The 11,775-nt window shown below is 28.4% G+C and overlaps 1 protein-coding gene and 1 long non-coding RNA gene across 3 annotated transcripts in view; one reads left to right on the top strand and one right to left on the bottom strand.

Moving 5' to 3' along the window:
* Positions 1-85: 85 nt before the first annotated feature.
* Positions 86-11,775, top strand: part of LOC126836545 (acetyl-CoA carboxylase) — a 47,531-nt gene continuing 35,841 nt past the window's right edge. The window contains exon 1 of one of the 2 annotated variants that reach the window (XM_050570058.1): positions 86-420. Coding sequence is in view for 1 of the 2 variants with exons in the window: in XM_050570057.1 (XP_050426014.1) it covers positions 7,084-7,087 (4 nt within the window). In the remaining variant the exon portion in view is untranslated. Of the gene's footprint in view, positions 421-6,945; positions 7,088-11,775 lie in introns of those variants that run through there. The other variant, XM_050570057.1, reaches the window with a different exon arrangement.
* LOC126836546 (uncharacterized) lies at positions 2,346-2,923 on the bottom strand. The gene is made up of 3 exons (XR_007685340.1): positions 2,826-2,923; positions 2,589-2,735; positions 2,346-2,510 (listed from the first exon to the last, which is right to left on the bottom strand). It is a non-coding gene; the product is annotated as an uncharacterized LOC126836546 (long non-coding RNA).

The raw sequence follows: 11,775 nt of genomic DNA, 5'->3' as shown, positions 1-11,775 counted from the left end.
GTTGTTCACCTTATCATTTTTCATGGTTATCACAGTTGCTGCGTTGTAGTGGTGGCCGCCGCCGTAGCCGCCGATTGATTAGAGGTTATGAATCTTCTTATTTCTCAAGTTCAACTTTTTGTTATGGTGTATTGACTAGCATGTCTTGTATTAGTTGTACGTTGTAGACATCCTGTCTAGTTGATACTACCTAACTTAAGTTTTGTTTATTTTCGTTCTATTATGTTTAAATCGTTACCATTCGTCCAGTTCGTCGATTGTATGTCCTTTTTAATTTCACTCGTCAAACTAAAGTAGCCAACAGTTGTTTTAAACGACATGTTAAACGTGTTCTTCCAACGGAAACAAAGTTGAATTGACTTGACTTCAGATCCTAAAAGAAAATTGCACAAAAGAATCAAGAAAAAGTCTACCCTTCAGGTAAGTCATTGGTCAATTATACGTGATCATTAACATGTAATTAGTTGTTAATCAATGATCAATACTAAAAAATAATTGTCAACAAAGTGTTTACATTCAAAATCTCTCCTAACTTAGTACTTACCAAATTAATGTGCTGGTCTTTAGTTTGTTGATTTAAATGTTGGACTTTTGAAACACCTACGGTAATGCTTCAGATAAAACAATAAGTTCAGACTTTGATCTTTTTGTGTACATTTTTTTCTATACCAATATTTATAACAATATTATTAATGTTTTGATCAGTATTGAATTAATTTAAATTTTTAATTTAACTTGTTAATTTTATTCGGTCTATTCAAATATGTGGTGTATAATAATCAATATGGCAAAGGTATTAAGAAAAGGTGAATCATGCTGTTGGTTCAAATTTGTATTTTTTGATTTTAAAATTCTGTTCTCAAATGACATTTGTTAACATAGAATCAGGTTTTTTTCTTATTAAACGACTCCCAACATAATTTATGTTATCAATCTCTAAGCTACAATTAATTTTGGTAAAATTAAAATTAAAATTGCTAAAGCTGTTTATATAAAATAAATTAGTGGTCTCAATTTGACTGATTAAGTATGTATTGTAACATACATCCTGGGTGAAAATGCCAACCACTAAACTACTAATGTTGCCCAGACAGGAAATAAAAACTGGCTAGGTTCTTGTTTGGGTAAAAGTTTTAAAGAGAAATAATGAATTTATTTAGAGATCCCGTAAACTCTAGGACTGTATCCATAAGGTAGATTAAATCTCATATTATGTTGTATTATATAAATGTTAATAAAATATTCTAAAAGGTTTACCTGAACACGCTATACAAATCTAACTATGTATGATTAAAATAAAAAAACCTAATTAATGTTAAAGAACTTTGACCGTGGGGGGAGACTACTTTGAAGCAAATTTCCTATAGGCCCTTATTAAAGTGTCCAATTTAAGGTAACAAAATGTTAAGTAAAATATTTTATTTATTGGCGTCCATTAATTCATTTTTTCAACAAGTTTATAAATAAAAATGCTACTTAATAATTGAAAGTAGCTTTAAATACTATTATGTTTAAACTAAATATACTAACTATAAACTAAAATGATTTGCAGTGAGTTATTTATATTTCATTTATTTCTAGAGCCGAGCCAAAACCAATAACTTGTATTAATGTCGACTGATATTGGTGTGTATGCAGTAATAATAGTTATAAATATAATGCTATTTTTAGATTTATTAGAAGTTAATTAATCGACCTTGCAAAAATGCAAGATGCTTTGATATGTTACATGATTTATATCAGTTTGTAGGTATATTGGATATCAGGTTATGAACCAATAGGAAGGATTTTTCATATCGTTCCTTTGATCTGTAGAAATAAAATATTGAATCGGTGATCGTTTTTATATCAGCATTATATATTAGAACATTTTTTTTTAGAAAAAAGTCTAGATAAGAGCTTTTGGTCAGCTCTATTATATTTTAATAGTGACTCTACAAAAAACCCTTTTTTGCTTACTTACCATACAAATGGGGTTGGCCAACCAAATTCTCTCCAAGTATGAAATTTGCCTGCGTAGCCAGTAGTAACACGTTTTAGTTTCTGCGATGGTTTATTCTTATTTAGAATAGAGTATAATCATCTACCCACTTCTTTGGTCTACCCCTACCTCTAAATCAATCTACGTTGATCTCTCTTACCTATTTACTTTAACTTTATAAAACTAGTATACTAGTATGTGTAAATAATTCTAGGATATTAATAAAACACACTTGTTGTTCTTAATATTTGATCATAATAAATATTAACGGTAAAACATTATTGTTTGTTTTTCTTAATAAAATATATTTGTTTAAAAAATTGTATGGACAAACATTATAGATTTCACTAAAGATTGTGACATAACTAAAATTTTCTTTGTGTTTTTTGACATTTTTGGTTACATGTTTTTGTAGAAAAATGCTATTGCCTTTATAATACGGACTGCATTTGGACGTAAAATCGATGGTTGATTTTTTTTTGTTGGTAAATTAGTAGTTTGTTGAGCTAATAAACATTGCCTGACTTTTCTAAAATAAAATATATAATATACTTATGTGTTGATGCAAGCTTATATTTGGATAACTGAATAAATATTTATAACTTACATTGCGTGCAATTTACTTGAATTATTATTCACCACTTGTATTGGTTTTTCTTTACTTAATATTATTTCGTTTTTCAATTGATTGAGAATTTTACCTAATTCATTCAATTGTTTGTAAACTACCAAATTTGATAAATGGACTAAAGCACTGTAAAAATTATTCAAATAATATATAAAATGTTTGCATTTTTACCCAAGGCTTGCAACACATTAATGTAAAAATTATAAAATTATTTACAATGGTATATTCATTTTCACTTTGTCCAAATTATAGTAATTGTTTGACCATAGTCGATTATTTGTGTTTCCCAAAAAAGTGAAATCTATATGGCTCATAACACCATTACACTGAAATAATTGAACAAACTTACTGGGTATCTTTAATCAGTGAAATTATATAATTAGTTACATTACTTTTGAATTAAAAATGTAATAAGTGGAGTACAGTAAAACAGTGATGAATACAACTACTCCTATACCAACATTAAAATCCATTTGACATTTTGTAGTTGATTAACAATTAAATATTATGACTGCAGATACATTTTATTGCCTAGCTACGACCCATCAGCTGATTTTCGTGTGGGGGTTTTCTCTTATAAATCTATTCCATTGTGTTTTTATGATGACGAACGAGGACTTTCCGAAGACTTTTAAATTGTATTCGGAATTAAGTAAACGCGCATTTCCACTTGACGAGAATGTAGAAAAGCGGGAAATGTCACTTGACATTTTTTTGCGGGACCGAATGATGCGAAATTGGGTTAGTGGATCGCATAAAAGTAACTATTTTGGACTTAAAAAAAAACTACCAGACACGTCGAGTACAACACAAATGGTTAATGTGTATAGAAATAACACTGTAATGTGAATCGGACACGCGTATATAGGTATAAATTACATAGCAATAAATTATTACACACAAGTCGGACGTACACTGATTTTTTTTTTTTAAACATACTCATTCTAGAGAGCGTATGATTCACATATTCATTAAATTATGTAAGCCACTTTAAACTCGTATTCGCCGAAAGTTTTATTGACACTTCCGATCAGTGAATGAAGATAAAGTAAAAAAGTAAACATTGTTAACAAGGTTCAAATGTTCTTTCAATCCCTCCCCTAATAAAACCGTTGCGAAAAAAATTATCATTAACAAATTTTAAACCGAAAACGTTACGATAGTGTTGTTCTAAGTGTACAGGCTTAAAATCGGTTCTAATGGATGTAATGTAATTATATATTATGTTTGTTTTCCTTTGCAAAGTTTGCGTTCAATTAATCCTGCCTGAATAGCGAAAGTGATATAGGATTACTTAATAGTAAGTAAATCGAACATAGACCTATTATTATCAATAGGTATACCTTTTATAGCCTATAGGTCTATGATATCGAACTAGTGACATTATCATACTCCCTGAGATCGGCGGCCAATTTTTTTCTACTTAGACTACAATTAGTAAATTTACCAAATTAAAGTTTTGTTTGTTAAGGTATACTACAATTGTAGTAGATAAAGGCACTCAAAACATTGCGTGTCGAAGAGTTTTTTTTCAATGTCAATGTGCGTGACGCCAATCAAAATGTATATCGCAGTAATTTGGAACAACTTTCAGATTTCCAACGCATTCAAAATATACTATAACCACGTATAAACTCCAAGGCGAGCAAAGAGAACAGACCAGTAGAATATAATAATATAGTGGTCGCATTCCACTCTGGCGTCTTGTTTATATGTATACAATTTAAATTACATGTGTACATTACAACAACATTAGTATACTGGAATCCCAAAAAAAAAAAATTGGAACAGATCATTTGTTTTTGTTATTATTTGTAAACTAAGTACACAATAGGAGAAATTATATAGTCTAATCGAATTTACATAACAATGTTTACACAAAAGCATTGCGAAAAAAAATTTTGTTTACGTTCCTAACCGACCATTGTTGGTATGTCTTAAAGCTTTTTTGTGTGTTTGGGGGAGGGGAGGAGAACAGTTACCAATGTTCTGAGGAATTCGATTAAAAGGTATTTCTCAATATCAATTACAATTTCTAAGCGTTTTTGTAAATTTTTTTGTGTGAATTATATATTAATTATTTATAGTCCAAGTATTTGCAGTATTTCATTAAAAGGGCAATTTTTATCCTGCAATAACTATGATAGGCGAGACGTGCTTGCCATTTAACAAAAAAAAAAGGTTTTATATCATAGACTACTCTACTAGAATATATCATCAGAGTTTCGGTAAAATTTAATAAAGTTACTCGTAGGCTGTGCCTAATTGGTTGCTAACATTTTTAGAGCCCGAAGAAGTGTATAAATAGAAAGATTTGAACTTCCCTAGCCCGCACCTCTTCAAAATACATTGATTTGATATGTTTTGAGCTGGACACACAACCGAAATTTGATACACGTTTTTTTTTATGTCGTGAAATAATGTCAATCAATGGCAAACAAATCTAGCGTGTTTCGCGCGACTTGTTCGCGGCTGTGAATCTAAACTATTTTAATTTTTCGACCGGTTATTGTCGAATTATTAACTAAAATGATCTCTTGTCTATACTTTATACCAACAACATTGAATGTGGATTTCAAATCATTGATTACATGGAGTTTATTTAGGTAGGTAGCTAATTTAAGGAAATAACGAAAAACATATTATATCCATAATTCAATGTTTTTCCGTATAGCGGAGAAAATAGACGGGTTTTCAGAAAAGCAAAGCTGAGCATTAACGAGTTAAACATGTATATTTTATTATTAAGTTGTAATAACTCTCATTAACTTAACGAGTTATTTTTCATTACACAATTTATTCTTTACACGATAATGTTAATTAACAATTTTTTTTTTTCAAAACAACAAAAACCACTCTGAAATTTAATTATATTCATTTGTATGGAATTTTCTTTGGACTAGGTAAATCTAGAGTAGGCAGAGTGAGTAGACTTATACAATTTTCTCAAATATCGATAGACAAATCATTTCATTTGGATAAAGTTAATGTAATTTTATGCAAAATGTTTGTTTAGAACTTAATATTATAGTGTATACTTATTAATACAGTTATGAGGATTCTTTATAAGTTACTATATTTTTTTGTTAGTCAGTCTCAGTTATTTCTATAGAAAAAATTACAACTTTCAAAAATCTCAAAATTCACAGAAAAAATATTCGATCTATACAAAAATGCCTCAGTTCAGCATAGATAATATTCTCCTCTATTTTTCTATGAAAATTGTTGAATTTAGAACTATTACAGCCTTTACAACATTCATTTGTGCAAACCTTATTGTTACTTTATACTACAAATTACGGGTCGGTAACGACTAGCGTCCTCTTTAAGAAAACCCAAATAAAAGGGAAATATTACACTGACTATAGTCAATCACTATGTGTGAGTAAATCAATACATAGGTATTTAAAAACTATTTTCATAATATTGTTAATTACGATATGAGTTACAGCAGTAACAAATTATTATTATAGACAGACCAACCCTAATATTAACAACCTTTATACTTAAAATACAATTATAAGCACATTATTGTCATTACCATGCTTTTATTGATTTTTATATTTCTACCATCTACAGATTCGCACCGAAGCGTTTATTTGAAAGCGATTTGGTCACATTCAGCTAGTATTTTTGAAAACCTGTGACCTCCTCGAACCCAGTGTGTTTGTTTTTTATCCCACATTCACTTAGGAAAGTCTTACTTCCCCATACCATTGGTGGTCGTCATCTTTTAAAATTAAACAACTGTAAAGTATTTAATTGATGTAAGTAAATACTCTAGGTTTTCGTGAATGGCATTGCTCTTTATCCTAAAAAAAATTTAAATTACATTTGTAGAACAATTATTTTTAAAGTTTTTAAACTTTAAAAGTTACCAGTATACCATTACAATACAATTTATATGCTATTAAAATATCTCGATAAATTATCATCAACAAATTATAATATTTTGTTGCACAATTAAAAAAAAATCTTAAGTAATGATCTCCAAAATAACTTTTAGTATTTCGTTATATTTAAAATAAAAAATTCTTGACCATACATTCTTAATTTTTTTATATGCAATAGGTATGCTTTTAACATTAAAAGTTAATTTAATTTTAATGTAGTTCTAAAATATATTATAATTCAACTGTGACTATGCTTGTAAAAAAAATAAGAAATAACGATTTGCTATGATCTGCATTCAAAGGTTTACTCTGAGGTCATAAAAAATGAAACACCTAATCCGTTCACTGGCCGTAACTGATAAATCGGGTGACTTTGAGTCCCTCCTTCACGACCTCTACGGTTTGCATGATAAAGTCAGTGAATTATCGTTTATTATTATTGACCTTTAGTGTTTAGTAACACAAATTCGCAACTGAGCTTGTGGTGTACTTTTTATAATTTGTTTTCAATGTGCGTGATTTAAGTTAAAAACGGAATAACATCTAACTGGATACACAGGAAACCCGACAATTCCTTTGAAATGGGTAATGTAATTTTTTTTAACCTATATTGACTTATATAGATCTAAAAGTCAGTGGCTTTTTAACAGAAATAATGTTTTAAAATTTAAATTGAAGTGTAATTTTGTATTTAAAAATCTTTTAGCTCGTGGTAGATTTAATTTATTTTTGATTTTACACAAAATAAAAATTAAGGCTTAAGGTGTATACTATCGTGCTTCAAATTTAAATATTGACTTTAATACTCTTTAAAATTCAAAATGTATAAATGTTAATAGTAATAGATTTTAGAAAAATGTAATTCTTTGTTTTTTAGAAAAAATAATCTATAGTCGTAAGCTTTTTAACTGATAGTTTAACTTAGTTTTTCTTAAGTGTACTTACATAATTTACATTACATACTATGTAAATTATTTAAATAGTAGTACAGATTTTTATATTTTCACGTTTGTAGTGATAGACGAATGGTATAAAAAATGTATTACAATAAGAATAAGTTATTAGTACTTTATGAGTTATATTTATATTGATAAATCTGTTTTTAAAATTGCATTTTCCATATTTTTATAATACAGAAAATGGAGTTGAGGTATAAAAAAATAACACGAATAAATGTAACGATTATATAAAAACTTTATTCTGAAAGGATTTTGTAGAATTGCATGTAGAATGCATAACCGTTGTAGACATAATATGAAAAAAGGGTTTTCCTTAAAAAATAATAAAAAAAAGCTTCTACGTTTTACACTGCAATTTTTACTTGATAATTTTAATTTATTTTGGATAAATATCTACATTTTCCGAAAATAACTTTGTGGTTATACATTTAACATTAAATAATTATTTAAGTAAAACAAAATACTGCCGATACAAAAGTCTAATGACTATTAGTAAATATGATTTTAAAGTATATTTATTACTCATTATTTTTGCATATAACATTTAAAATGTATGAGCCTATGAGGAATGGCAATCAACCAATGCTCATCATCCCCCAAAAGTTGAAATATCAACATTTACATAATAATTTAAGACTTTTTTCAGTTTCGATATTAACTTCTTAGAAATATTTGTGATAAAACTTAAACGTAGAACCTATTTATAATTCAAAAGAAGCATTTATAATATAAGGATACATTAGGTTTTCTCCGAATAACATACATTATTAGTACCTACACTTTTATAATTGAGTTTTATAAATCACTTTTTTAAGTTGCACTCAATTTCAGGCTACGGCTTGAGGATGGAGAAAAAGGGTTTTGTAAACAAATAAATGGTGGTAAAAATATAATAATTGTGTACTTATACGCATTTACTATATAACTTTAGATACTTAAGACCCTGAGCCTGCAGGTTATCGTTCGTGCATCGATTTAATGGAATCACGGTGTTAACTGTTCGGTCGTTTAACGAGTTAATCTATTTTACTCATAGAAAGTGTTATCAGTCTTAAATGTTTTTATTTTATTTGTCCGATTGAATGACGTAGGTACCTTTTATTTTCCGATAACTAATGACATTGATTATTTATATTCAAAATATAATGCTAATAATTATGATCACGCTTAACAGTCGATTAGTGTTAAGTACCGACATATTTTCTTTTTCTTTTCATTTGACGACAACAAAAACGATTAAATATCAACCTATACTGTCATCTCGACCGATTGTATGTTGCAGAAACAATACAATTCTGTAAGGTTTTTGAAAAATTGAAATAACACTGGACTTTTTACATCGACTTCAATCGTTTGTTTATTTATAGGTGCGACACTATCGCGGTCCTCTTTGCGGTTGTCCCGGAGGGAAGGTAAATTATATTGACATTGACAGTGTATCTGAATATCATTTGAATTATTTGAATTTTTTAATATAAAAAAATACACAGTGTATCATCACACACACACATACACATCTTCGTGTCAGTGGCTTCTTAAGATAATATAAACCTTGCACAGGTTACAAGGTTCACTATTATATTTATACAACGTATATTACATTATTTGTATTATTTTGTTACTAAAATAATTCACATGAACTTTGATAACTTTTATTGGTGTGCAATTTACTCCAATATACGCAATGTGTGTACAGGTAGATAGTTTAAAACTGCGAAGGTCGTGGTTGAGATAAATAAACATATAGACTACCCCGCCTATTTTAGTTTTTTACTGTCCAAAACCATATCTTCTATTTCCCACACTCCAATCGATTTTTCTCTACAAAATTATTACGTATAATAATAGAAATTCGATAAAAAAAATTAGATTCATATTAATTGTATTAAATAAGTTTCGTGGAAGGCTTGTGTCACGCACGCTATCGATGATAATAATTCTTCTTTCTGTGCGATTGCGTGGATGACCCTAACCTGAACTTAGTAAAAGTTTTATACACGAATTGACGAGGGCATCGCTAGCACTTTAACTATTATTTTATAAATAAGCTTTCCCTTCAAGGGCGACCACAGGTAGGGCAGGAGAGGACAACTACCCTTCCTACCTTGGCTATATGTTAAAAAAATGTATAACTAATATCCCAAATTTGTAAAATCTATTACAAAATCATAGGCGCCCCCTCCTGAATTTTCACCCGCGAGCGCTCTTGTTTCCCTTAGTAATTTTATAAGCTTTTGGTCTACTCTGTGGCGATTGTACAAGGTTTTTATTAATAAAAGCTCTTTTCATTAAAAAAAAAAGGAAAAAGATGTTTTTATTGAATTATCTCTTCTGCAACACAAATTTTAAGAAATCGTTCCGGCTTGGTTGTTTTTGCTTTAATCACTAAGAAAAACGGTAGTAAAATAAAAAATGACCAAGGAAAAATAACTAAACTACTAATTATCAGGTAGGTTATATTTTAATACTTCTGGTAAATATCAGCAACCCATTGTAGTACTCAAACCTTATCTTACCGTGGTCTAAATCATTTGACTAAAAAATAAGTGGGAGCCGGGGGGCCTCTCAAAGGTACCTGTGATTTATTTTCCTATTTAAAATCACCATTAAAGATGATCTTAAATAGAGATATAATAAATTATAAGCCACGTTAAAGCAAGAACGGATATAATTAGACAAATCTAGTGCCAAAAATTAATAAACTATACACATTGAAATAATAAAATATTTAAAAAATTAATAGATGGCAAAATAAATGGTTTAAAATAAATAAGATCAAAGTAACGATTTTTAATTAGCCAAACCGGGAATCTAAAAATGTACAAGAAAATAAGTAATGACTATCAAGTATCAATCGAATATTTAGAGGAGTTTCTGTTGCTTAATCAATGTCTAGGGCCGATCAAATATAACTTAGGAACTTAACTTAGAAATTAAAGTGAAAAATTACTTTTGTCGGATTATCTACCTTGGTCAAATCTTGGAAGATATCTGAAAACAAATTCCTGTAATACGCTTCTAGCCAAACCTATTTTTTTATTTAGATGGAAACACTTAATACCGACAATTTGAGATGAATATAGGAAATTAGACTATAAGAGTATAATTACACCATACAATTCATTAGAGATACCCATGTACCTTACTAACTATAATTTAAGTTCTATTATTTTTATCATAGTAATTAGTATTAGTATCATAATTTTTCACCATCTCATTGTATATAATAGTAAGCTGATGTACGTAGCTGTCGATACTAATGATCAATATGAAAATAAAAATCATATATATTAAAATAACATTAAGATTTAGTTTTTTTTATTTAGATATTATTATAGTCTAAATGTGTAACTAGTTATAAAAGGTTAGGTAGCCCGTAACAGTATAATAGCACAGAAAACTTTGAAAAAATAACAATTTAAACTGTGAATTTTGAGTTCGATTTTAAAAATTTTCAAACAAAAAGAGCCTATCTAATTTTGTTGTAAAATGTGATTGTATTATTTTCACATACTGTTATAATATGCTTTACATTGTTAAAAAAACGCTCCTTTGTGTTTATTGTTTAAAAGTTATTCTTAGTAACGAAAAAGAAAAATGATCACGAATAGAATTATCTTTCAGAAACTTTAACTCTGTATAGAAAATTTAGACATTTTAGTTTTCAAACGACATTATATTTAATATAAATTCCTATTTCTACGTGTATGTCGTTTTAGGCAGGTACTTTTTGTTGTTAATGAATGTGCAGTCGTACATGATAAGAACTATGACACGATTATCTTGATTTAATTTTCGTTCGCAGGTTTGACTATTAACTGTTCAGTTGACGTTGTTAAGTGTAAAAATAATTTGAATAATTTTCAAAAAATAGAACATTTTACAATAATAACATTTTATAGCTACAAATATTATAACCGCGTATGTATTTTTTCTAAACGTTGGCAACGGTTGAATATTATGTACATAGATTTTATTCAAAGAGTTAAGTCGCATTTACTCGCTCTTAGGCTTAACTCTAAACCTCAACCTATTTTGGATCCAATTCCGCTTGACAAAACAATCGTATTAAAATATTATATTGTATTGATTTTGATACAGTCAGCTTTTTTTTTTTTACCTAAGACCGTAACTGTATGTATCAAAAAAGAATCTATAACTTATTTTTGCTTTTAATAACCCGTATTAGCGACATTTTATACGTTTCCTTTTATCGACAGTTTAAAGCATCACCTTATGAACTTAAAATTACTTTCTATACAAGTTTTTTAAAGTGATTCCGAATTGTTATTTTTTTAGGTAAACGTTAATTCA

The sequence above is a fragment of the Adelges cooleyi genome, unplaced genomic scaffold (assembly GCF_023614345.1).
Source record: "Adelges cooleyi isolate 19-005CV unplaced genomic scaffold, UGA_ACOO_1.1 ACOO_flye_CR_arks_rails_tigmint_CR_PRNA_247, whole genome shotgun sequence".
NCBI lineage: Eukaryota > Metazoa > Arthropoda > Insecta > Hemiptera > Adelgidae > Adelges > Adelges cooleyi.
The sequence above is the reverse complement of the archived record's forward strand: the minus strand, read 5'-3'. Positions and strand labels throughout refer to the sequence as shown.